This window comes from Lampris incognitus, chromosome 6, assembly GCF_029633865.1.
Source record: "Lampris incognitus isolate fLamInc1 chromosome 6, fLamInc1.hap2, whole genome shotgun sequence".
NCBI classification, from domain to species: domain Eukaryota; kingdom Metazoa; phylum Chordata; class Actinopteri; order Lampriformes; family Lampridae; genus Lampris; species Lampris incognitus.
The window spans coordinates 34,689,104-34,716,418 of record NC_079216.1 but is presented as its reverse complement, the minus strand read 5'-3'; the positions used below and the strand labels follow the sequence as shown (position 1 = coordinate 34,716,418).

Sequence of the window (27,315 nt, the reverse complement as noted above, 5' to 3'; positions counted from 1 at the left end):
ACGCCGGTCCCCGCAACAGACCCACACCACTAGCCTCTTCTATCACCTATGCAAGAATCATGTCAAACAGTACAAGAGAGTCTACAGATGAGAGCTGCAAAATCAAATCAAATCAAATCAAATCAATTTTATAAATTACAAATTTTCCTCAGTGGGCTTAACAGCAACACAACACCCTGTCCTTAGACCCTCTCATCGGATAAGGAAAAACTCCCTAAAAAAATCCTTTAACAGGGATAAAAAATAGGAAGAAACCTCAGGGAGAGCAACAGAGGAGGGATCTCTCTCCCAAGACGGACAGTGTGCAATAGATGTTGTGTTCACGCAATTTACATAATACAACATTGAAAGAGGATAACAGAATTATAATGGACATAAAATTTATGAAGAACATGATGCACAGGATGCCAAGCAGTGTCCACATGCCAACAGAGCAGTCCAGGACCCAAGCCACGCGACCAGCATCATCATGTAATAAAAGAAAAACTTATGGGCAGGCAGCATCCAAATGGTGGCCACCATCACCACGGAGACCTGGGAGGAGAACCGACTGCACATGCATGCAAGAGAGACTCACATGACACCATTCAAACACAGAAAAAGAGAAAGGAGAAGACATCATTCAGAGAGACAGAAAAGACATGTTAGAGAAGAGAACAGTTTGCAATAGTCATTAGCCATAATCAATTAAGTCATCAATTCGTCATAATCTATACTTGATAATCTCGTCGGCAGAACAGTGGTTGGTAAATTCATTGAGACAGAAAACCAACCCGCCATCCAGTACAGGTTGTGAAGCACTCAATGAGACAGAAAACCAACCCGCCATCCAGTACAGGTTGTGAAGCACTCAGTGAGACAGAAAACCAACCCGCCATCCAGTACAGGTTGTGAAGCACTCAACTTAAAGGCAACTAATTGTAAACTAAGGCAAAAAGATGAGTTTTAAGTTTGGATTTAAAGGACTCAACAGACTCTGATTGTCTGATGGCAGCAGGCAGTTTATTCCACAAAAATGGAGCCCAATAGGAAAAGGCCCTGCCACCAGCTGACTTCTTTTTAACTTTGGGTACACACAGGAGCCCTGTATTTTGAGAACGAAGTGCTCGAGATGGCATGTAAGGTTTAAGGAGATCAGACAGGTAGGATGGAGCAAGCCCATTTAGGATTTTATAAGTCAGCAGAAGCACCTTGTATTCTGACCTAACATGGATAGGAAGCCAATGAAGGGAGGCAAGAATTGGTGTAATATGGTCAAATTTCCTAGTTTTAGTTAGGATTCTAGCAGCAGCATTCTGAACCATCTGAAGACTTTTAGTACTAGAATGTGGCAGACCTGAGAACAGAAAATTACAGTAATCAAGTCTGGATGAAACAAATACATGTATTAGAATCTCTGCGTCAGCCATGGAGAGAAAAGACTGAATTTTAGATATGTTACGTAAAATGAAAAAAGGCAGTCTTGGTGATTTCTTTAATGTGCTTATCAAAGGAAAGGCTGGGATCAAACGTAACACCAAGATTTTTGGCTGCCACACTTTGTGAAACCACAGAGTTGTCGATTGTTATCGTTACTTGATCAAATTGGTGTCTGTGTCTAGCAGGGCCAATGACTAGCATCTCGGTTTTATCTGAATTTAAAAGCAGAAAGTTAAGTGACATCCAGTTTTTCACAGTAGCCAAGCAGGCCTCTAAGTTAGTGATTTGAGTATGATCATCAGCCCTTATAGGCACATACAACTGAGTATCTTCAGCACAGCAATGGAAATTTATTCCGTAACTGCGTATAATTTGGCCAAGAGGTGTAATGTAAAGAGAGAAAAGTAGAAGGCCAAGTACTGAGCCCTGAGGCAAACCATATTTAATGTCAGAAAATTTTGATATAATATTATTATAGCAGACACAATGTGTTCTTCCAGATAAGTAGGACTTAAGCCAAGAGAGAGCTAAGCCAGAGACACCAAAATTACAATTTAATCTATCCAAAAGTATACAGTGATCAATGGTGTCAAAGGCTGCACTGAGGTCCAGTAGTAGAAGCACAGAAGTGGAATCAGAGTCGATCGCTAATAGAAGATCATTTACCACTCTGGTCAGAGCAGTTTCAGTGGCGTGACAGGGCCTGAAAGCCGACTGAAAAGGTTCATAGAGATCGTTTTCTTTTATATGGGTCAAACGTTGTTGATACACAACTCTCTCTAGTACTTTAGAGAAGAATGGAAGATTAGAGACTGGCCGATAGTTATTAAGAGACCCTGGATCAAGGTGCGGTTTTTTAAGTTGAGGTTTAACCACAGCTGTCTTAAAACTGCTGGGAACAATGCCAGTAGTAAGAGATAAGTTAACAATGTCTAGCATTGTAGGTCCAAGAAAAGGCCAGAGGTCTTTAAAAAGTTTTGCTGGTAAGGGATCAAGTAGGCAAGCAGTTGGTTTAGAAGCTGACACGAACTTAGTCAAAGTATCAAGTGAGATAGTCTCAAAAGCTGTAATAACTGGAACTGACAGTGACTCATTTTGTAGATATGAATTTAGTATGACAGGATCTGCAGGAGTAGATGGAGTTGAAGAACTAATTTTGTTTAAGATCTCATCAACCTTATTGCAGAAAAAATCTAGAAATTCATGGGCTTTGAATGGTGAGCAGCTAATAGACGACTGCTTTGTAGTAAGTTTAGATACACTGTCAAAGAGAAATCTGGGGTTATGTTTATTAATATTAATTAAGTGAGAGAGATACGATGTTTTTGCAGTAGATAAAGCACGCTTGTATTTCAATAAACACTCGTGCCACGATAGGTAAAAAGCTTCCAATTTTGATTTTCGCCATTTACGTTCCAGTCTCCTGCAGGTCCGCTTAAGAGCACGTGTCTCATCATTAAACCAGGGTGTAGGCCTCTTTAGTCGCCTAGCTCTGGTAGTGAGAGGTGCAACTGAATTGAGGAGACTAGAGAGGGCCACATTTAAGTCACTAGTGAAATTTTCAACAGAGTCATTTACCACAGTGAAAGGAGCCAAGACTTCAGGCAGCTGCTGGCCAAATGCAGCTACAGTGGAGGGACCGATATGGCGAGTGGCAATTACATCTGTGCTGACATTAACTGGACAGGTCAATAATGCTTCAAATTTGATGAGAAAATGATCAGACACAGCAGATGTGGTTGGTAAGACATTCAGATCAGAAACAGCTACTCCTTTAGATAAAACCAAATCAAGGGTGTTACCACTGCAATGAGTCGACTCTTGAACAAACTGAGTGACCCAAAAGTATCAACTAGTGCCAGAAAGGCTTTACTTAGAGGATCAGCAGCCTTATTCAGATGAATATTGAAATCACCTAGAATTAGAATCTCATCAGTGTGAGTAACAAGGCCTGAGACAAATTCTCCAAATTCTTCAAGAAATAACGAGTAACAGCCAGGAGGGCGGTAGAGTATTACAATTTGGACTGAGCCGAGTCTATTCATGGCTGAGGGAGATGGACCAAGAGTAAGAGACTCAAAAGAATGGAATTTAGATTCAAGTCTAGAAGTCAGATTGAAAATAGATTTATATATTAAGGCAACACCCCCGCCTTGTTTATTTGCCCGAGCTACATGGGCATAAGTATAGTCAGGTGGGGAAGCTTCATTTAAGGGAAGGAAAACATTTGGTTTCAGCCATGTTTCACATAACCCAATCATATCAAAACTATGTTCAAGAATCAGATCATTTATTAGTAAGGCTTTGGTAGACAGTGATCTGATATTTATGAAACCAAATTTAAGTGTCTTGTGGAAGTGATCAGTAGTAGGCAGAGCTTTAGAGCTAGTAATAGGTGAAAGATTAATTGGAATTAGATACCTTGTTGAGAGTTTTGGCCACCAACGCTTTGGACGATATGTGGTCACATTCTTGATAACATTAGCTGTTTGGTTTTGTAGATTATTAGGTACTTTGTCGCACATCTCACCACTACCAGTTGTAGGAATAATTACTAGATTATTGAGATTCACATATTTAGGAGAGGAGAGCTTGGGAGCAATACAGCAGGGTAGGGAGACAGTCTCAATGTTATAGACCAAACTATCAGGCTGATAATCTACACTATGAGAAATTCCCTGACTAACATTAATTAAACTACTTGACTCCACATCCGCACTAGATTTAAACCTAGCAGGCTCTCTAATCACCTGCAACCTGCTGAATGATAAGTCCCTAGTGTCAAAGTAAACGTAAACAGCTATCTATATTGCTAGACAAAAGAGCGGCACCGTCCCCAGTAGGTTGAATGCCGTCCACCTTCAGCAGGTAAGGGCGGCCCCAGAAAGAAGGCCAGTTATCAATGAAGCCGAATCCCTGCTCATTACAGTAACGCGCCAGCCAGCGGTTGATTGAGGTGAGCCTACTGTACATCTCATCATTACCCCTCACAGGTAAGGGACCAGAGACAATTAATCGATGCCGACACATCTTTCTGGCAAACTCAAGCATTCTGACTAGGCTGGCTTTTGTGATCTCTGGTTGCTTCATCCTTGCATTATTGGTGCCGACATGAATAACAATGTTGCTGAAAGTAGTGGTGCTGTGTGCCTGGGTTCCCTGACTCTCCCTCCGTGATGCCAGCACCCTAAGATTAGCCTCTATGTCGGAGACTCTGGCCCCGGGTAAACAGTGAACCAAGGCTGGCGAAGCTAATCTAATATTGCGGGTAATGGAGTCTCCTATCACTAGCGTGCATTGCTTTACTCTGTCGACAGAAGTGGGAGAAGCACGATGGCCGGTAGGACTACCAACAGGGCTGGTGAGTGGAGAAAACCAGTTTGCAGTCGGGAGAGGTGACTGCAGACCAGGCCACACAAAAGCCAAGTCGAGTGCTAAAAACAAACCCCAGACATCAATATTCTATATTTTGTTGCATGCTTAATCGAAAATTTGCACAAAGCTTCTAAATAAAAGGAGAAAAATAATCAAATATGTGTAAGTACCTTTTATTTGTCGAGTATATAATTCAAAATGTAATAAAAAATAGGCCTTTCCATGTGGTCATTTTATATAAACTATTTATTCATTGAATTTACAGAAAATGTACTATATCGTGATATTTATTGTTATCGTGATATGAATGACCAATATCGTGATATGAGATTTTGGTCATATCGCACAGCCCTAATCTGAATGCTGGATATGAATAATGATTTTGTGGTGTCCATGACTTGAATAGATGTGTGTCATCCTTTTTAGGCTCCCTGTCACAGCTACCATCCAAGATAACAACGCTGAAATTAGGAAACAATGTTTTCAGTTCCATTCCTGAAACCATACTTGATCTCCCAAAGTAAGTCAGATTCTCAGACGGTTTCTTGTTTCTGAATTCTGTGAACATAATTTTGAAGAATATTAATATTAAATGTCTTTATATTGAGTTGAGTATATTGAGTTTCTTGTTTGCAATGGTGATGGACAGGTTGACAGATGAGATCAGGCAGGAGTCTCCGGGGACTAGGATATTCATGGATGACATTGTGATCTGTAGTGAGAGTAGGGAGCAGGTTGAGGAGAGACTGGAGAGGTGGAGATATGCACTAGAGAGAAGAGGAATGAAAGTCAGTTGGAGCAAGATGGAATACGTATGCGTCAACGAGGACAGTGGAATAGTGAAGGAGGCAAGTAGAGGTGATGAAGGTGGATGAGTTTAAATACTTGGGCTCAACTGTTCAAAGTAACGGGGAGTGTGGAAGAGAGGTGAAGAAGAGAGTGCAGGCAGGGTGGAGAGGGTGGACAAGAGTGTCAGGAGTGATTTGCAACAGAAGGATACCAGCAAGAGTTAAAGGGAAGGTTAACAAGATGGTTGTGAGACCAGCTATGGTTTGCAGATGGTGGCATTGATGAAAAGACAGGAGGCGGAGCTGGAGGTGGTAGAGTTGAAGATAAGATTTTTGTTGGGAGAGATGAAAAAGGACAGGATTAGAAATGATTATATTAGAGGGACAGCCCAGGTTCAATGGATTGGAGACAAAGCAAGAGAGGCAAGTTTGAGATGGTTTGGACATGTGTGGAGGAGAGATGCTGGTTATATTGGGAGAAGGATGCTGAATATGGAGCTGCCAGGCAAGAGGAAAAGAGGAAGGCCAAAGAGGAGGTTTATGGATGTGGCGAGGAAGGACATGCAGGTGGCTGGTGTGACTGGAAGATGTAGATGATAGAAAGAGATGGAAACAGGTGATCTGCTGTGGTGATCCCTTATGGGATTAGCCAAAAGAGGAAGAAGATTTATATTAGGTTTCTCACAGTAAGTAACTCATGTGTGGATAAAGAGGTCTCCTAATTCACTGCAACATAGAGGGTAAGTGTAGTTTCTTCTTGTGTCTTTGAACATCACAAATATCTATGAACCTTTAACTGCTTCAGAATACATTTAAAACTCTCCTTTGGCACTTGGTCTGCTTTGACAAAATAACTTATTGTTTTTTGTAGCTCTTATGCTCTTATTTCCTGACCTAGTTCTTGTGCATCATACATGATGATTCAAGGACACAAGAACATCGACCCCTTCACTCGTCACAGTCATTTGCTTGTAACATTGGTTATCTAGGGATTAAAGCTTGCTCTACTATTGAGTTTTAAGTTATGTGCCCAAAATATGATGTAAAATTTCCAAGTGAAAGAATCCACAAATCTCATCTTTTACATTTATGTAGTAAGTATGCCATCCCATTATGTATATTTGCAGCCATAGACCGATGCGCTATCCCATCATACACCCTTCTTTTTTGCATTGTTTCACTTAATGTAGTTATGAAGTGTTTTATTTTGAAACCTGTCACGGCATTGTCTACCATGACCATTCTCCAGCTACTTGCATGTTTATCCGTCCTGGAAGAGGGATCCCTCCTCAGATGCTCTTTTTGATGTTTCTTCCATTTATTTTCTTAAAAGTTTTATTTCTGTGGAGTTTTTCATCATTGCAATAGAGGGTCTATGGATAGAGTATGTTGTGAGGTTATTAGCTGTATTCAACTGTTTGTCCACTGTTTGAATGTAAACCCTCTAATATTGTGACTATGATTTAGGGCTATACAAATAAACTTGCCTTGATTAAGCATATCAGGTGTTACATAGGGGTAATGTTTACGTCACCCTCTTGTTTGTCTGCCAAATTGTATTCAAATCTACAATATCAAACACTCACAGATTTTCTCACATGTGTAGAAATGTATCTTGGTGAGATCGGTAATGTTGTGGCATTCATGCACACACACAGGGACAAGAACATCACAATTTAAGTAGAAAGTATACAGCAGAAAATAGACAATAGCTTATAGTATGTGTATATATTCTACATATTTATTCCTACTGCTTTTTATTTGCTGCTAGCTTGCGGTCAGTTGACATGAGAGCCAATGACATTGCGGTTCTACCGGGACCAGGATTCTGGGCCTCCATGAACCTCCGAGAGCTGATGTTTGGTCAGAATCGTATCGAGGCTCTGGACCTGACTGGACCAGTCTACAAATGGGCCAGGCTGGAGAAGCTCCACCTGAGTGACAACAAGCTGACGGAGGTTGGTTGACAATTAGAAACAATTCATAACAGTAAATGTTGGGTCTCAGAGTATCACTTTTAAGAGATGGATTGGTTCAAAATGTGAAGAATCTGCCATACTGAACAGTAAAAATGATTGCTGGCATAGTGGTAAAGATCACTATTGGCTGTAACTGACACAAGCCATCTGTCACTTCTTTACAAGATTGCAAGGTCACACTATCAGTATCATACTAACTGGCATCTTGTTATGATTTTATTTGCATAGGAAATGTTTTGTAATAAAAATCTTCATATAAAGACAACTTTAGGACGAATGTGTATTGAGCTGTTTGCCATACAGCAAACACATTCTCTAAAAACGATATGCTCTTCACATTCACGGTTTTATACATTCACAATTGAAAGCTGCTCCGTACAAACATAACCTTCAACTGCTTACCACCAATCAGCTGAAGTAGTTAGTGGTTGGGATCCTTGCTCAAGGGAAACAAAATGCACAATTTCTCAACCAAAATGATGATTTGAATTAGCAAACATCAGTTACAAGACTGCCTCTCTAACCTATGGACTACCCTTGCCTCGGTGACAGTTGAGTGCTATAGATATAAACCTTTTTGATTTTGATATCTTCTGTATATAGATTCCCCCTCAGATCGGCCTGCTGGAGGAACTGACCTCCCTGGATGTGAGCCGTAATGTCGGCCTACGCTCCTTTCCTGATGAGATGGGGAAGCTGGCAATATTGTGGGACCTGCCGCTGGATGGCCTCAAGCTCCAGCTAGACCTAAAACTAATTGGCAGCAAGACCAAAGACATTGTCAGGTCAGGGGCTTCAGAAACCAAAGTAGAGTTCACCTGGTTCAACTAATTCTGAATTTGTTTGAGTCTAGTAACCATTAGGATCAAAAGCTGCTTGGACAGCACCTTCTTACTAAGTGGACAGTCCATCAGTGTAACTTTTACAGCCACAACTGGATTATTGAGCGTGCATCAAGACAACTTTTACAACCATTTTGGTCACTGGTATAAATGTGTGTGAAACAGGGAAGAAGCATCAGTCTCGTTAAAGTATCCTTGTGTAGGACATTTTGGGCTATTTTGGCATCTAGAAGGAATACTTTTAGCTGAATACAGGGGATCAGGGATCATTTCAAATATAGGGGATCAGGGGTTCATCGCAAACTCAATGGGAAATCTCTAGATTAGAAGTTGGTCCCTCCACCAAAGTTTTCAACATATTGAAAGTATTGTATGTCAAATTAAGGTAAAAGTCTTGGAGAGTCAGTTTATAATTTCCTACTCCCAGGTTTCTGCAGCAGCGTCTGAAGAAGGCGGTGCCGTACCACCGGATGAAGCTCATCGTCGTAGGTAATGCTGGTAGCGGGAAGACCACTCTGATCCATCAGCTGATGAAGGTGAAGCGCTCCCAGTGGAACTCGGAGCGAACCACCATTGGCATCGACGTCAGAGACTGGACCATTGGGGAACGGGACAAGAAGAGCATGGTGCTTAATGTGTGGGACTTCTCAGGTAAGGTGGCATAAGGTAACTGAACCAGAAGAGCATTATTCATTGTATGCAATAAATTTTCCATGATTTTGTCTCTGTGGCATTTGTGCATGGCAAAGTATGTACTTACAGGGACCGCAGGACCTCACATTCAGTGGAAATAGAAAGTGCAAGACATGCAACAGACTACACGCATCACTGAACATATATACAGTCAGCATGCTAACTCTATTAGCATTATCTATTAGCAGGAAGCGTGACATAGTATTGTTGCAGCTGGCTGTGTGTGTTGCAACATTGGACCATGACATGGTTATACTGAGGGGATGGTGAATGAAACAAGTTTATTTCATCCAGTTTATTAAACATGGATATAATCCTGAGGCTAAAGAGCAGTTGTTTTTACCAATCTTGAGCAGATATCACAAGATTATCCAAACGCAGATAGCTAATGGTAAATCCGAGGAAGGTTCTTATTTTGTCGTACAATTACACAGTCTTAGAAAATACCTATGGGCACAAAAGCAAACCTCAGAAGGAATTATTGTTGTTGTTATACATTTTCTTGAGACCTTAACATTTTTTGAGGAGATGGTGATCTAATTTTTTGGAAATGTTGAGTGAAAAATATTACATAACCATTTTACCTTAGTTTGGAGAGAAAGCGTTCAAATAGAAGATGTGAATGTTAGAGCATGCAAATATCATTCTAAATGTTTTTGTTTGCGCTAAGACTACTTAGTTAACGGGTGTGGATGTGGTCTTTGAAGCATTGGCGGTAGCGTTGTACTATACTGTATGTCCATTTCACTATACTGCTTTAGTTCTCATTCTTTCTCTCTCTACGCTTCAGGTGGCGAGGAGTTCAGTGGCTCCCACCCTCACTTTCTGACTCCAAGAGCGCTTTACCTGGTGGTGTATGACCTCAGTAAAGGAGCCAGTCAGGTGGACGATCTCAAACCTTGGCTGTTCAACATTAAGGTAAGTGGTAATCTTAATCGTAGGTCTACTGGAGTCACATTAAACAAAACTAGGTGAAATGTTGCAAACTTTAGTCTCCATTTTGGTGTACTGTAAAAGGCACAGTCGGAGCTGGGAGCAGGTTTAGATCGGAATGATGCTGGGATTACAGAATTTGGTGTTTAGCACATTACTTGTATCCATATTACTAAATAGTACCTGTTATTCAGAAGTATATTAAAAAACAAAAAAAATAATAAAGGTTATAGCTATTAAATGTAGGACTTAACTTGGTCAATGTTGTGCTTGAATAATGCATGAATTTATTGTTGTAGTTCACTTATTTTACATCGGCCTGTATAGTAATATCGCCAGTGAAGAATAATATTCAACCGTAAAATGATGTGGTCTTGTTGACTGTTGTATTACTAAGCCACTATTGGTATAGGTTATATTTGACACGCTGAGGCTGTGTGTGGTAGACTAATGTATGCACGTCCCAGTTTGATTGCTCTGTGTCATGTGGCAGGTTAGTATGATACTCCCTGAATACATTTAACATATTATGGTATGTCTGTGAATGTAGGTGGTACCCCTCATTCTCTTCCAGCCATCCATATTAAAGAGTAATGAAGTAAGAGTAACGAGTAAGTCACCTAGGGTAGAAAACAAGTGTTGCACTGACCTCTTCAGGTTCAAACTTTCAGTGTATCTCTATTTCCTCAGGTGCCAGTGGAAAAAGAGATGCAGTCACATGATTGGCATGTGGCCAGCAGTCCAACTTAGTTTAAATTTTCAACCTATAGAGGCCAGTGCAGCACTAGTTTATTGCCCTGTGTGAATTAGTATTTCATGGCTCTTTAAAGTTGGAAGAGTCAGGTTGCTAACTAGTTTGTCCATATTTGTTTCTCCAGTCTTTTCTGGTGGACCAACCACTGCTAGGTGATGAAAGCACATCACTATCTCTGTGATCATGGCCTATTTGGCGGGAATATTGCCACAGGCAAACATTTGTATTTCTCTGTATTACTGCAAATGCAAGGGCATCAGTGGCCAATAGGTTGAATGTTGTCACTCATTGTGTCGCCTTGTTCTGTAAAAGATAATAACTTAACTGACATTTATTTACATGCGAATCCTCAAGATTGCCACTTTAATATGAACATAGAGGCACATGTTTAATTGCTAAAATGTAACGTTTTCTCTATCAGTCAAGAGTCATAAGTTTTACGGTACTCATTCTTACGTTTATTAGAAGTTTCACAGTGCTGTGGTATTTCTTTGTGTGCAGGCGGTAGCCCCACTCTCCCCAGTCATCCTGGTAGGCACCCACACAGATGTGAGTGAGGAAGCACATTTCCAGGCCTGCCTGACCAAGATCAGAGAAGAGCTGCTCAGCCACCAGAGTTTCCCTGCCATCAGGGACTACCACATGGTGTCCTTGTGTGAGGACCCAGATGCTGTGGCCAAGCTCCGCAAGGCCATCGCCAGGGAGGTCACCAACTTCAAGGTGAATTAAGCAAAAACACTGTCTCAGCTATGAAATTTGTTTGGTTATTTTTGAGGTTTGATTTAGGTCGGGGGTCATCTCTTCACCCTCCATTAGTGGCGCCGAAGTAAACCAGCTAGTACATTAGCTTAGTAAATCATTGACTAGGGCATTTGCTGAGATTGTGCAATCTCAGCAGCTAAAAATATGGCTAAAATTGTTCCATCACAGCAAGTAAAAATAAGATTTTATAAACTAGCTTTACAATTTTCCATGACCTCAACAATATTTCCAGGACATCTGATTAATTTTATAATTGTCTTGGTGTTTTCCATGACTGGAAAACTAGTCTATACATTTTCCAGGTTTTCCAGGATGCGTGGCAACCCTGAATACTTGACTGTCCCTTCCCTTCTCCATCTTTGATTCCTCTCCTCATCTCTACCTTCCTCTCCTCTTCTCCCTTCCCACCTCCCCCTCCCCATCTATAGATCCAGGGCCAGCCAGTGATGGGTCAGCTGGTTCCCGACAGCTACATGGAGTTGGAGCGCAGGATACTCCAGGAGAGAGGCAGGGTGCCCCCAGAGTTCCCCGTCCTCAGACACCACGAGCTGCTGCAGCTCATCCAGGAAAGCCAGCTGCAGCTGGAGGAGGCTGAGCTGCCCCACGCTATCCATTTTCTCTGTGAAGCTGGTCAGTTGAGAAATGTGAAAATCATGTACTGTAGTATACGCTGAAATCTTTGTTAAAAGAAAATGTGTTTGATTATGAAGGAAGTCGTTTTTTAAATCTACTTTCCCTTAAATGAGGCCAGTTTTACATCCCGTTAGAATTTATTTCTTTACTAAAATTAATACAATATCAATATGTGTTGATTTTTTTTTTAATACCCAGCCTTGGATGTAAAGCAGGATGAACCAGATGCATTGAGAAAATTGTTTTTTGGTTTGATTTGATTTGTTTATCTCTCTCATTGTACAAAATCTCCAAATTTTTCCATTAATTATTGTTTGTCAAGAAGCATTCATAATGTTTAGGGAATTGCACCATGGGACTGTAGCATTGTGCTGTTAAGTCAAGTCAATTTTATTTCTATAGCCCAATATCACAAATTACAAATTTGCATCAGTGGGCTTTACAGCAACACAACATCCTGTCCTTAGACCCTTGCATCGGATAAGGAACAACTCCCTAAAAAAAGAAAAGAAAAAAACTTTTACAGGGAGAAAAAATAGGAAGAAACCTCCGGGAGAGCAACAGAGGAGGGATCTCTCCCCCAAGATGGACAACGTGCAATGGATGTTGTGTGTACACAATTTACAGAATACAACACTGAAAGAGGATAACAGAATTATAATGGAATTATAAAATATATGAAATATATGATAAGGAGGATGCCAAGCAGTGTTCAGATGCCACCGGAACAGCCCAGGACCTGAGCCATGCGACCAGCATCACCATGGAGACCTGACAGAACAGACTACACATGCAGACAGAGGAGACTCACTTCACATCATTCACATACACATGAAAAGAGACAAGAAAAAACATTAGTCAAACATTGGAGTGAGAAAAGGATATAATATTGAAACAGGATAACAAAATTATATGGATTTATAAGATATATAAAAAGAAAATGTGATAAGGAGGATGCCAAGCAGTGTCCAAGTGGTGACCACCATCACCATGGAGACCTGGGAGGAGGACAGACTGCACATGCACACAGAGCAGACTTACATCACACCATTCACATTCACAGAAGAAGAGAAAGTAGAAGACACTCAGAGAGAGAGAAAAGCTGTGCTGTTTGTGCATGCGTTTGCTAGTGTAGATACTTTTTCGACAAATCTAATTGAAAATAACTTATCCACAAATCTAATTGTGGACACTTAAATGGCAAATCTAATGACAGATTCATTATCTACAGATCTAACTGACATTTTTTAATTGCATGTTGTCCCTTTTACAGTGAAGATGTCGGACCTTGTCTATCACAGTCTTCTGTGTTTTACCACCGGAGATAAATGTCACACATGTTATTAATATGAAGAATTTGCATGGTTGTTAGTATTATCAATAAGACGGAAATTGCATTTCCTGTTATTTAACTGTAAAGTTTTGCTTTGCTTTCTTTCAAATCTGGTTGCTACAGCTACAACTGCAGAAGGTTTGAAATTGTATCTAATGCCTCCTTGTGATTTTAAAGCTTTAATCTCTGTTATTTTTAATTTTATTTGTTTTGGTGTATTAAGTATATTGTTTCTTTTAATTTGTCGCTTTTACCTGAGTTTCACTGTTATTTTTAAATGTTGAAATGTTTTGTTCTCAGTTCTGTCTTGAAAAGGAGATCATGACTTCAACGAGACTACCTAAGGATAGGAAATGATATTAAATGCTCGTTAAGATCAACATTAACCAGCTGTAACATTAAGGTTATTTTATTTATTGATGTAATTTGTGTTATTATAGGGCTGCTCTTGCACTTTGAAGACCCTGCACTTCAGCTCAGAGACTTGTACTTCATAGACCCCCAGTGGCTGTGCAACATCATCTCACAGGTAGTTAATTGAATCTCACCTTAGACTTAAAAATGCACAAAATGTAACCCCACAGATAACACACACACACACTCACAAACATACACTATCACAAATAACGCTTTCTTTTGTCTAGAAATTGACGTTGAAGAGCTGTGGCTTGTGGGAGCACCCCAAAGGTGTGGTGCAACGCTCAGTAGTGGAAAAATTCCTGTCTGAGAGCAGGTGCTTCCCTAAGAACTATCTTACCCAGTTCTTTAAACTGCTAGAAAAGTTCCAGATTGCTTTGCCCTTTGGGGATGACCAGCTCTTGGTACCCGGCAGGTAATTTCTCAACCTCTTATCAAGATTTATGTCTGACTGAAGAACTAGAAGCAACCTCATGCCATTGCCACACTAGTCAAATGCACCCTGACACTCTCACCATACAAACAAATACATTTGTCAATTTCATCCAAAGTTATAAGTACATGAATATACATTTACAGTTCAGCCCTGAAGATTGTCTCTGACTTTGTCACCTCTTCTCCAGTCTATCCAAACATCGACCAGTGATAGAGCTTCCTCACTGTGAGAACTCGGAGGTGATTGTACGTCTGTACGAGATGCCCTACTTCCCTATGGGCTACTGGTCCCGCCAGATCAACCGTCTACTCGAGATCTCCTCCTGCTTGCTCTGTGGCAGAGGTAATATCAGCACTTCCCATTTTTATTACTTTGATTCAGTGTCTTGCTAATTCTTACACTCACTGAGTGTAGTGTCTGCTACAGTATATCTGATGTTTTGTTTTGTACATGTAATGTGATGTACATTTTAATGTACATTACAATATGCCTGGGACTAAACATTATTGCTTATTTACACAGTCATTGCCAATAAAATGTCTTTATTGCATTTTGTCTGACATACTGCAGATTATTTATTTAAGTCTACAATTGATACTATGAATTAATGCTATTGTTTGCTAGAGCCTTTACAATATACTGTAGTTTTTCAGATGTGAAATGACATGGGGATCACTTATTGTGAGGATCTAAGTGAGCATTAACATGGAGACAATGACTTTTAGTTTTCATTATAATTCATTGATATGCAGTACACGACATCACCTATGATGTAAAATAGAAGAAAGATATGCTGACTCACACACAGAGTAAAAATGGTCTCCAGTCCGATAAAAATGTGGTTCTCAGCTCCACTCTTCTGGAACCTCACTACTGGTGGTTTTGTACTCTTTCAGGTTTTTACTCGAGTCAACTTGTACTAGGTCCAAAAACTTGATTAGACTGCTGGGTACTTGGCAGAATAGAAAACCAGCAGTGGGCAACAAAAAATATGCAACTTCTGTGTTTGTGCTTGTATGTATGCATTACTTCAACATTCAGTGGCGAATGTAATATCTTGGGTTTTGTGTGATCTAGAGAAAGTGCTGCGTCCCAACCGCATCTATTGGAGGAGGGGTATATACCTCAGCTGGTCTCCTGAGGCCTACTGTCTGGTGGAGGCTGCTTCTGTGGAGAGCAACCCAGCCAGCTTTGTCAAGATTACTGTGCCCTGCTCACGCAAAGGTATCCTGAAAGACTGTGGTGTTGGTTTTACTGTATTTATCCAAGGAAATCTGGTTGAGCATTTATGCTCTGTTTCCACAATCCCAATATGGAAATGGACTACAGTCGAACCTTAAAAATCACTATAGTATTCTTATATTTTTTCATTACTACACAAATACTGTAGTATTTCTATAGCATAGAAAGCTTTCCTAAAGTGTTTCCATAATATTACTATAGAAATGCTGTAGTAAATGTGTTTGTGCAATGTTGTGATGGAAAAAACAGTAAGTAATATGGTTTTGTTGTATAGCTCACTTTCATGTGGAATTCAGTCATATGGGCTTCATGTGAACTTCAGTAAAGCACATTATCCACAACAAGCTGCTCAGCATGGCCACAGTTTAGCTCCAGTGGAGCAACTGAGAGTTAAGAACCCTGCTCAGGGGCACTTTGATGCAGTTGTGTTGCTCATTCACTCTGCTTGCCCAGATTTTTCACAGAACCTCATTAGTAACCCAGCTATAGCAAGCCTGCTCTTCTAACCTGTAGATTACCATCATTTTGTAATATTGTCCTAGCGAATGAGTTTATAAAGTAGATCAGTTTTTGCATTGAGAATTGGATTGTTCATACTAACAATGAGATAAGAGCTAAGAATATAGTGTCTTTAGAATGATAACAGAAATGCAATGATGGTGATGATGATAGTGATGATGAAGGATGATGGAAACAGTCATCAGAAGGGATAACGGTTAGTAACGTGATTTTTCTTTTTATGAATTATGATGCTGGTTAATAACAACTGTAGTGATTATAATAGTGATGGTGAATATGAAGATTCTACTCAATTTTATGGTTACAAACCTTTCAAACTGCCAACCACTGCCTCCTTTCACTTCCAGGTCGAGTGTTGCTGGGCCAGGTGGTGGACCATATCGACTCTTTACTTGAAGAATGGTTTCCTGGTCTACTAAACACTGACATGCATGGCAGTGGTGAGGCCCTACTTAAGAGGTGGGCTCTCTACAGTTTCGAGGATGGTCAAGAGTGGAGCAAGATTTTATTGGAAGACCTCTTTACCCATTTTGACGATGGTCAGTTCTGTGAAAAGTCTGCTTAAATATTACTGGTTGAGCTGACTACAATTTGAGAACTTTTATCATTGCGTTAATCACCAAAAGCTAAGCACTTAAGACTTCTACTGTACATATTTTAAATGAGCTATGTGTAGTAGTTTGCCTTACCTGAAGCATAATGTGACTAGATAATATCTGTGGGGGTTGCTGACTGATACTGATTTAAACAAATTAAAGACTTGCAGCCCCCAGATTTCCACATTCCAAAACACAAGTAATGGACTGGCTGAGTTTTTGTTGTTTTGATGCCTTGTTCACCAAAAGACTTGGATCACTTTTTCAGTCCTTGGAGAACTTAGCAGCAATTGTAGTATCGACAATTGTATCTGTCTACTGATGCTGTTCACAAATGTCATAGCAGCCAGTCTTAAGGCACTGGCCTCAGAACAGGAGTTAATCCTTGGTGCCACACCGTGGTTGCTCACCACTCCTCATAGTAGTAGGATGGATTAAATACAGAGAATGAATTTCCCCACAGGGATAATTTAAGTATTTGTCCTGTTCTTTATTTTAGAATTTGCTTGTTTTAGTTGCTTTAATTAAGTGTTGTTATTGTTATTCACATTGTTGAATCATAGGGGTCAGGATTCAAGAAGAATTTCACATAGCATGTTTAAGCCAAATGCTTTAAATGGAATTTATTCAAATCATTTCTCATACAGTATCTGCCATTCATGATTCGTTCAATGACCATGTCATCGCTCACAGATTTTCTTTTAGTGAATCCAGAGGACCCTCGATACACACTGCCAATCTCTCAGATCGCCCCTGACTTGATATTGAGTGATCAGCCTGCTGGGACCATTTTGGACAGTGAAGAGCTTGAGGTGGACCTCTCTAAGGAGAACCGACTGGGTAAGTCTACTTTTTCCATAATTATGATATATTTTGATAATTATTTAAAATTACACTTTGCACAACAAGGTTAAAAAGGGCATTATAACAACAAACAGCAAAGTGCATAATATGGGAAAATATAGTGAGTAAGCATTGGTTGAGTGACAAAATCAATGCAGACAGAGTTAAGTGTCAAGCTAGATTAAGGTAACAGGAATGCAGTGCCATTAAAAGAGAAAATATATACTAGCTTAATACTTTAAGACCAACGTTTATATTTTATAAAAAATAGTTTTAAGCAGGGATTTAAAAGTTGGTACCAAGTTTGCAAGTCTGCTTTCTTTAGGCAGAATGTTCCATAACCTGAGGGCCTTTAAGGCAAAAGCCTAATCGCCCTGTGAGTGGCAGTGAGGGCCTTGCCACTGGAACTTAGGCTGCAATTTTGCACCCAGAGGGTTAAAAAATCTGAGCAGAAGCTTGGTGCCAAACATGATGTGATAAAAAAGGACACTTAACTGGATTGATAAAGAATATTATTATCATTTTCTGTCAGAAAGTAACAATGAAACCATTAGATATGAGACATGGTTGTCTATTGTTTCCACCCTTGTTGCTTGTCTTTCATCCACCTTGTGTTTTTCCATCCATACTTGCACTTTCTTTTTGCTGTTTTGCTGGTATTTTATTGTAATTTGTTTACACAATTTAGTCTGCACATGCAATGCATTTAATGCATTTTGTGTGTGCATTGCTTAAAGGTGGTGGTGGTTTTGGGACTGTCTATCGGGGGTTCTATAAAAATGAAGAGGTAGCTGTGAAGATATTCAACAAGCACGCATCTGACTTGTACGTCCACAGGCTCCTTCGACAGGTACTGTGTTATCGAGGCTCATACTAATGTAATATAAAGTGACCAAGGTTGATTTTGTAAGCTCTCAACTGCTTAGGAGGGGGTAGCATTATAACCCTAACACATGTCTTGTAGCTGCCCGGGACAGCCACCTTCTTGAGCTGTTAACTAATCAAAAGTTGAGTTTCCCTGGTCTGGATTTTCTCACAAAAGGTTTTCTAACCTTCCAACTTTACTGCAACCTATGTCATATCTCCACTCCATGCTGCCACTCCACTCCTGCTCTCTTCTGGCTCTTGTATTCAGGAGTTGGCAGTGCTGGGTCGTCTTCATCACCCAAGCCTGGTGGACCTATTGGCTGCTGGGCCAGTGCCCCAGGTCCTGGTAATGGAGCTAGCACCACGGGGCTCACTGGACTCTCTTTTTGAACATGAGAATGGCAGCCTCAACCGCAAGCTTCAGCACAGGATAGCCCTGCAGGTGGCTGACGGACTCAGGTACAGCAGTGGGCTGGACAGGATTATACATTAAAGGATTATAGATGGCAAAAAGTTGTGTCAGTTATGAAAAATATTTGATGGGTAAAAATGCACTGAGATTGTAGACACAATTTTTTTTTAAGCTACTATAATGACAATTAATCTGGTTGTGTTACAGTTTAAAAAAGGACAATGAAAGAATATATTTTGCTTTAACCATTCATATTATGTGGCATTAGGTCATTTTAATCCTAAACTTTTATTTGATGACAGAACAACATTCAGTAAATTTGTGAACAATGTCACTGCCAAGCATAAATCTATGACTGATTACATAATATATTGAAAGGAACCCTATAATCTGTCCCATATACGTATTTCAATGAAAACATATCAAAATCATTACAAAAATCTTTAATAAAACTTTTAATTTCAGCAATTTTAGTTTTTTGCTGTGATTGGGATCTTACGCATGACTGAAAAGTGAATTTGATCATTTTCAAGTCTTAAAAATTTTGAGGATCATGAAAAATAAGTATGGAAAGAGTGGAGAAAGCAGCCCCAATAGACATATAGGTTAGAGTGCACATTTGATTGAGTTACCCATTGTTATTTCAAATATTATGGTATAAATTGTGGTGAACAATAATCTATGAATGATAGTCTTAGCAAAATCTAAGTTTGGGTAATGAATTCTGAGTTGGAGGTTACTAGAAACCCTGGTTTCTATTGTCTCTGTATAAGAGCAGGTACCTCCACTCATCTATGATCATCTATCGGGACCTGAAGCCACACAACGTCCTGCTCTTCAACCTGAAGACCAACTCTGAGATCATCGCCAAGATCACCGACTATGGCATTGCCCAGTACTGCTGCAGCATGGGGGTGCGGAGTTCTGAGGGCACACCAGGTTAGGACCATCTTCAGTCCACCTGAATCCCACACTTTACCTTTGTGTTTTACACCCTCACTCCAAGTGACAAAGGGGGTTCATATGATATCTAGAAACCATCTCTTAAATCTGATGCATTCTCACATTTAACTCTTTATGAGTCACAATATTTTAATCACAGTGCACATGATATATGTTTTTGCAAAGTATGCTGTCCTGTGGTTGTAGAGCCTACAACCACAAAAGTTCAGGCTGAAAATCAGTGACATTTTGATTTTGCCAGAATGTCAACAACAGCAAAAACATTGTTTGAAGAAAGCTCTGATTTTATCTGACCATCTAATTTTAACTAAATGCTATAACAGGGGGTGCCCACCAATCAAGCTAAAATTGGAATGATTTCATTCTGACTGTAAGATATTAACTGCAACTGATAGAGTAAATGTCCTCAAATACTGCCCGGTGCACAGTCAACCTTAAATTAGAATAAAAATTCTAGATTTTTGTAAAGTTAAATGTACCTAAGCCTGACAAAACTGAAAAAAAGGCAAACCCAAATTTAGCTTTAATAATTACTGAAAGAATCATCATAGAATTACTTAACGTGTGAAGAAAAATCTTCCAGCCTTTATGAAATGTTGTGTGAGCAGCATTAGGAGCAGTAAAGTACATTTAATTGAATATTGTTACATGTGAGAGTGTATCATGTGTGTATCATGTATGTTTGTTCAAGTAAGACACATTACAACTTGCAAACTCTTCTGAAAATATGTGGCTATTGGACAGGATTTCGGGCACCAGAGGTGGCCAGGGGCAATGTGATCTATAACCATCAGGCTGATGTGTTCTCCTTTGGCCTGCTGCTCTATGATCTGCTTACTTGTGGTGAGCGCATCTCAGATGGCATGAAGTTCCCCAGCGAGTTTGATGAGATTGCCGTGCAGGGGAAATTGCCAGGTAATATTTGAAATCCTACTTCCTGAAATGTCATGAAACCATTACAAACCTGATGTTTCACATACATGTACATGAAAGGACTTCATTTACCTACTGTCCTTCTGTTTTAATACTTTCTCAAATTGTTTAAAGCGTCTCTTAAGCCTTACTTTTCCCATATGGCTTTTTCTTAATTATTTTATCTGTTACTTATTTTATCTGTTACTTTTATGTGTTACTTTTATCCTTTATTTTACCCCTACTTTTAACTGTTTTTTTTGTTTTTTGTTTTGTTATATTGCTAAACTGGGCGGCATGGTTGTGCAGTGGCTAGCGCGATCACCTCACAGCAAGAAGGTCCTGGGTTTGAGCCCCGATGTAGTCCAATCTTTGGGGTCGTCCTGGGTCGTCCTCTGTATGGGGTTTGCATGTTCTCCCCATGTCTGCATGGGTTTCCTCCGGGTGCTCCGGTTTCCTCCCACAGTCCAAAGACATGCAGGTCATGTGAATCAGCCGTACTAAATTGTCCCTAGGTGTGAATGTGTGTCGGCTCTGTGATGGACTGGCGGCCTGTCCAGGTTGTCTCCCCGCCTGCCACCCAGTGACTGCTAGGATAGGCTCCAGCATCTCCGCGACCCTGAGAGCAGGATGAGCGGTTTGGGTAATGGATGGATGGATTGATGATTCCTCATGGAATACAAGGAAGAGTTGTGTTGCCGCTGAAAGTGCACAGGCTGAATTGATTCCTTTTTGATCTTATGTGAAACAATAGTAATGGCTGTTGTATTTAAAGGCCTTCAGATTATAGTGTTAATAAGTTTTGAAATTCTTTAAAAAGCATCATAACATCTATCGTATCTGAATTTCCAACACCAAAACCTTGGGTCTCCCTAAGTAAGATCTTAACACCATGCAAGTTAGTGGGTGTCATTAGTCAGAGTTTAAGGTACACACGGTACGCACGTTGACCCAGTGGTAAGCACTGTTGCCTCACAGCAAGAAGGTCTTGGGTTTGAACCCCAGGCCGTCCCAGGTCCTTTCTGTGTGGCGTTTGCATGTTCTTCCTGTGTCTGCATGGGTTTCCTCAGGGTGCTCCGGTTCCCTCCCACCATCAAAAAGAAATGCATGTTAGGGTTAATACCCCTGCCTGTGTCCCCGAGGAAGGCAATGGAAAGGAACTGGAGTTGGTCCCCGGGCGCTGCAGCTGTCCACTGCTCCTATACAATAGGATGGGTTAAATGCAGAAAACAAATTTCATTGTAACCAAAAGACTGTACAATGACAAAAATAAAGTGGCTTTCTTTCTTTCTAAGTAAGTGCACTCAGCCAAATTTGTAATGAATGAAGTCAAAATGAATTTGACATCATTATCGGTAAGTTACATCATCTTTTATCCAGTTGTCTGTTATTTTTAGAAAACGATTCATTTCTAATATTAGCTATTAATGTAGATATGACCTACTTGTTTTACTTCATTTTTTAGACTCATCATACAGTGGGATCTAGAAAAAGTCCAAAACACTTGATTTTAGGAATTCAGTTATTGGTTTGCCGCCCTCACAGACCCCGTGGAACACTATGGATGCTCCCCATGGCCAGGCTTCCAGGCCCTAATGAAGGAGTGTTTGAAGGAGAGTCCACAGGATCGGCCCACATCCGCTCAGGTAGGGAGCTCATTTCTCTCAGGTGTGTTGTAGCACAATTATTAGGAAACCTGACCACTGGAGAGCTGACAGACAGGGTAGATGAGCAAAGGGAGAGCATCTACTGGTGAAATTTAAAAGTTGAATATAATGGTCATCCTAATTGATCTAGAAGGAAGGTTAATTTTAGTGTTATTCCTGGACATTTTAACAATTGATGTTGTGAGTATGCTGGAATACATATTTCAAGAAGAGGGAGGAACACAGGGTGACATACAAGAGTGGAGGAAAGTGCACACAGGTGGACTATATCTTATGTAGAAGGCGCCATCTAAAAGGAATTGGAGACTGCAAGGTGGTGACAGGGGAGAACGTAGCTAGGCAGCATCGGATGGTGGTCTGTAGGATGACTTTGGAGACCAAGAAGAGGAAGCGAGTGAAGACACAGCCGAAGATCAAATGGTGGAAGTTGAAGAAGGAAGACTGTTGTGTGGAGTTCAGGCAGGAGTTAAGACAGGCACTGGGTGGTAATGAAGAGTTGCCAGATGGCTGGACAACCACTGCAGAAATAGTGAGGGAGACAGCTAGGAAGGTACTTGGTGTGTCATCAGGACAGAGGAAGGAAGATAAGGAGACTTGGTGGTGGAATGAGGAAGTACAGCAAATTATACAGAGGAAAAGGTTGGCAAAGAAGAAGTGGGATAGTAAGAGAGATGAAGAAAGTAGACAGGGGTACAAGGAGATGCAGCGTAAAGCAAAGAGAGAGGTGGCAAAGGCAAAGGAAAAGGCGTATGGTGAGTTGTATGACAGATTAGACACTAAGGAAGGAGAAAAGGACTTGTACCGATTGGCTAGACAGAGGGACCAAGCTGCTAAGGATGTGCAGCAAGTTAGGGCAATCAAGGATAGAGATGGAAATGTGCTGACAAGCGAGGAGAGTGTGCTAAGAAGGTGGAAGGAATACTTTGACGGGCTGATAAATGAAGAAAATGAGAGAAAGAGAAGGTTGGATGATGTAGGCATAGTGAATCAGGAAGTTCAGCGGATTAGCAAGGAGGAAGTGAGGGCAGCTATGAAGAGGATGAAGAGTGGAAAGGCAGTTGGTCCTGATGACATACCTGTGGAGGCATGGAGATGTTTAGGAGAGATGGCAGTGGAGTTTTTAACTAGATTGTTTAACACAATCCTGGAAAGTGAGAGGATGCCTGAGGAGTGGAGAAGAAGCACTGGTACCGATTTTCAAGAACAAGGGCGATGTGCAGAACTGTAACAACTACAGAGGTATAAAGTTGATCAGCCACAGCATGAAGATTTGGGAAAGAGTAATAGAAGCTAGGTTAAGAGGAGAGGTGACGATCAGCGAGCAGCAGTATGGTTTCATGCCACGAAAGAGCACCACAGATGCGATGTTTGCTTTGAGAATGTTGATTGAGAAGTATAGAGAAGGCCAGAAAGAGTTGCATTGTGTCTTTGTAGATTTAGAGAAAGCTTATGACAGAGTGCCGAGAGAGGAGGTGTGGTATTGCATGAGGAAGTCAGGAGTTGCAGAGAAGTATGTAGGAGTGGTGCAGGATACGTATGAGGGCAGTGTGACAGTGGTGAGGTGTGCGGTTGGAATGACAGATGGGTTCAAGGTGGAGGTGGGATTACATCAAGGATCGGCTCTGAGCCCTTTCTTGTTTGCAATGGTGATGGACAGGTTGACGGACAAGATCAGACAGGAGTCTCCATGGACGATGATGTTCGCGGATGATATTGTGATCTGTAGTGAGAGTAGGGTGCAGGTTGAGGAGAGCCTGGAGAGGTGGAGGTACGCACTGGAGAGAAGAGGAATGAAAGTCAGTAGGAGCAAGACAGAATACCTATGCGTGAATGAGAGGGAGGACAGTGGAATGGTCAGGATGCAAGGAGTGGAGGTGACAAAGGCATTTGAGTTTAAATACTTGGGGTCAACTGTCCAAAGTAACGGGGAGTGCAGTAGAGAGGTGAAAAAGAGAGTGCAGGCAGGTTGGAGTGGGTGGAGAAGTGTGTCAGGAGTGATTTGCGACAGAAGGGTACCAGCAAGAGTTAAAGGGAAAGTTTGCAAGAGGGTTGTGAGACCAGCTATGTTATATGGTTTGGAGACAGTGGCACTGACGAAAAGACAGGAGGCGGGGCTGGAGGTGGCAGAGTTGAAGATGCTAAGATTTTCACTGGGAGTAACGAAGAAGGACAGGATTAGGAACGATTATATTAGAGGGACCGCTCAGGTTGGACAGTTTGGAGACAAAGCAAGAGAGGCAAGATTGAGATGGCTTGGACATGTGTGGAGGAGAGATGCTGAGTATATTGGGAGAAGGATGCTGAATATGGAGCTGCCAGGGAAGAGGAGAAGAGGAAGGCCAAAGAGGAGGTTTATGGATGTGGTGAGGGAAGACATGCAGGTGGCTGGTGTGACAGAGGAAGATGCAGAAGACAGGAAGAAATGGAAACGGATGATCCGCTGTGGCGACCCCTAACGGGAGCAGCCGAAAGTAGTAGTAGTAGTAGTATGCTTGATCTACACCAACCGACATGTCAAATCAAACTGGCCATGAGTTTAGAAGATATAGATTGTCATTCCTGCTTTGATTTTCATGGCCTTATCTGAACCAGAGGTTTGGATGGTCCTTTGTGCACAGAGCAGGTCTCATTACCCAAGTTTGAAACAAGTTTATAAAAACAGCAGCAGTATTTTATTATTATCACATTATTGTTATGTTTAGGTCTTTGAGAGACTTAACTCCGGGGAGACGTTATGCCTGATGAGGGAGCTGGTGGTTCCCGGAGCTCCCAGCGCTGAATGCTTCGCTGTGGGCCATGGCAGCAGTGAAGGCCACTACTCCAGCCCCAGGGCCTGGCTGGGAGGGGGCAGCACCACCCAGAAACTGGGCTCTGTGATGGCGGTGGACTTGGACACTGGCATTATTACTGCACAGGTAGTTTGCATGACTCAAAGCCTTATTTTATGTAATATTTCCAAATGTTTCATTAACCTTCTATTCATTACACAGTTATTTTTATGCCCATGGGTATAGACACGCATGAAAAACGGGGAGCATTGTTCTGACTTTAAGTGGCTAGGTACAAACTAGGATTGTGGTCTGTTTAACAATGCCATCTACTGTTATGAAATCCAGACATCAGTTCATAAGAAACTGAATATGTGACCACTGGGTGTTATCCTCTCTTTTTGTAGCTTGGTGGGTAGAATATAGAATTAATCCTACCAGAATTACTGCTTTCATTCCCTTTTTCAAGATTGCTTGTTCCATCCAACAGGAGATTGACACCAGTCCTGTCCTATGCCTGGTTGAGGCCTGCGATAGGGTGGTGGCTGGAACCCAGTCTGGTTCCATATTGGTCATCAACAGTCGGGACATGTCGACATGGCATCACCTGCAGAGTGTCACTGACGCTGTCACATCGCTGTTCTTTCACACATTTCCTCGTCGCACGTAAGTATCCTTGCACAAGTTGCTAAACACTAGCAGGGGCTAATTGATTGTAAAAAACAAGTACCCAGCACTGATTTTTTTTTTTGTTGTTTTTATCAGAACATGATTTTCATCCAACTTTGATTGACCAACATCCATGATGAGAAAAATCCTTTGGGTTTTTTTAGGTCTCACTGATGATGTTGAAACTGCTAGTGCTTTGATATGATTTCCAAAGTTTTAGGAAGAGGAGGAAGGAGAAATTTAAGGAGGCAATTTCATTTCATTAGATCACATTAGAGTGAGAAAAACTTTATCACCAGAGCCTTTTGCTGCCTTTCCAAATTGGGCCAAATCAGGGCGAGATGTTGCAGCCACAGACCAAGTTGAATGTGTATGATTTTAGCTGCATAGATAAGCATCAGAATGATCAAAGTAGAACTTATTTTTTGTGAATATGCAATAACCAATTTAAATATTACCAATAACCCATTTAAATATTCTATTTACATTTTTGTCCTTTCATTTCAGGCAAAGGAAGAATTACTTGTTGGTCGGAACAGCAGATGGTATTCTCACCGTCTATGAGGACTCTGCCCTAATGGTAAATAAAGGATATCATTAAATAAAGAATCCAACAATAATGTGATCACTCTGTGTGGAGTTTGGATAATGGATGGATGGATAAGATATATTTTTTTTTGAGTCAGTACTTTGATATGTTTCATAGAAAGCTTGAGTTTTAATTTTAATGTTTAGTAATCAGTCCTTGGGCCAGTCACGCTAAAAATGTGTGCACTTTAGAGTGGGGTTTCCTTGTACGTGTTTAAATCTGAAATTATGGTCTAACAAGTTCAGAAAACTGAATGGAAAACAGTTGATATGGTCAATTTTCCTCTGTCTTGCAAATAGATTTTACTTGTGTAACATAATCTTAATTTTTGATAAAGGATTTATGTGATAATAGTGATGGAAACACATCCGCCAAATGAATAATGATGTAACGACATTCAAAAGTGACTTTTGACATATGAAAGTTTTGCAACAAAAGCCTGTCAGCAAAGCTTCTATTTAGCTTGAGGACTGTGACCACTACATAGCATTAAAGGATAAGTGCCTGGTGCATTTCTACTTTTTTGTTTTGTTTATTTGCTTTGGTTTACAGTTACATGGAATCAGGGCAACTGCTCGTCCAAAAATGTTCTTAATTAGTCTCACCTTAGATCACTTAACAGCATCTTGGCAACTTCATTTACTTTCCGTGCCACTCTCCCTCAGCAGGAGAATGGCCAGCCAGTCAAAACCCTCACCATAGGGAATGTCAACACCCCAGTCGTGTGTCTTGGCCAGTCGATTCACTCGCTGGACAGGAGCACGGTGTGGGCGGGATGTGGAACCAGGATCCTCTCATTCACCGCTGACTATGATGTGTTAAGGAAAATCGACACGAGGCCCAACCTCATCTTCCAGTGAGTTCATGTTGTGGTACCAAGATGCAGCTCAGGTTTATAGTTTAG

At 40.9% G+C, this 27,315-nt stretch overlaps 1 protein-coding gene across 2 annotated transcripts in view; it reads left to right on the top strand.

Moving 5' to 3' along the window:
* Window positions 1-27,315, top strand: part of lrrk2 (leucine-rich repeat kinase 2) — a 78,591-nt gene that overhangs the window by 46,643 nt on the left and 4,633 nt on the right. For both annotated transcript variants that reach the window (XM_056281393.1, XM_056281392.1), the window contains 22 exons: window positions 5,221-5,314; window positions 7,354-7,540; window positions 8,165-8,346; window positions 8,831-9,054; window positions 9,887-10,014; window positions 11,285-11,503; window positions 11,974-12,175; window positions 13,952-14,040; window positions 14,156-14,343; window positions 14,552-14,706; window positions 15,442-15,588; window positions 16,473-16,664; window positions 17,415-17,561; window positions 18,302-18,414; window positions 18,700-18,890; window positions 19,622-19,782; window positions 20,551-20,721; window positions 22,264-22,364; window positions 25,088-25,300; window positions 25,644-25,819; window positions 26,330-26,402; window positions 27,077-27,267. In XM_056281393.1, the coding sequence (XP_056137368.1) occupies window positions 5,221-5,314; window positions 7,354-7,540; window positions 8,165-8,346; window positions 8,831-9,054; window positions 9,887-10,014; window positions 11,285-11,503; window positions 11,974-12,175; window positions 13,952-14,040; window positions 14,156-14,343; window positions 14,552-14,706; window positions 15,442-15,588; window positions 16,473-16,664; window positions 17,415-17,561; window positions 18,302-18,414; window positions 18,700-18,890; window positions 19,622-19,782; window positions 20,551-20,721; window positions 22,264-22,364; window positions 25,088-25,300; window positions 25,644-25,819; window positions 26,330-26,402; window positions 27,077-27,267 (3,544 nt within the window). The remainder of the gene's footprint in view (window positions 1-5,220; window positions 5,315-7,353; window positions 7,541-8,164; window positions 8,347-8,830; window positions 9,055-9,886; window positions 10,015-11,284; window positions 11,504-11,973; window positions 12,176-13,951; window positions 14,041-14,155; window positions 14,344-14,551; window positions 14,707-15,441; window positions 15,589-16,472; window positions 16,665-17,414; window positions 17,562-18,301; window positions 18,415-18,699; window positions 18,891-19,621; window positions 19,783-20,550; window positions 20,722-22,263; window positions 22,365-25,087; window positions 25,301-25,643; window positions 25,820-26,329; window positions 26,403-27,076; window positions 27,268-27,315) is intronic.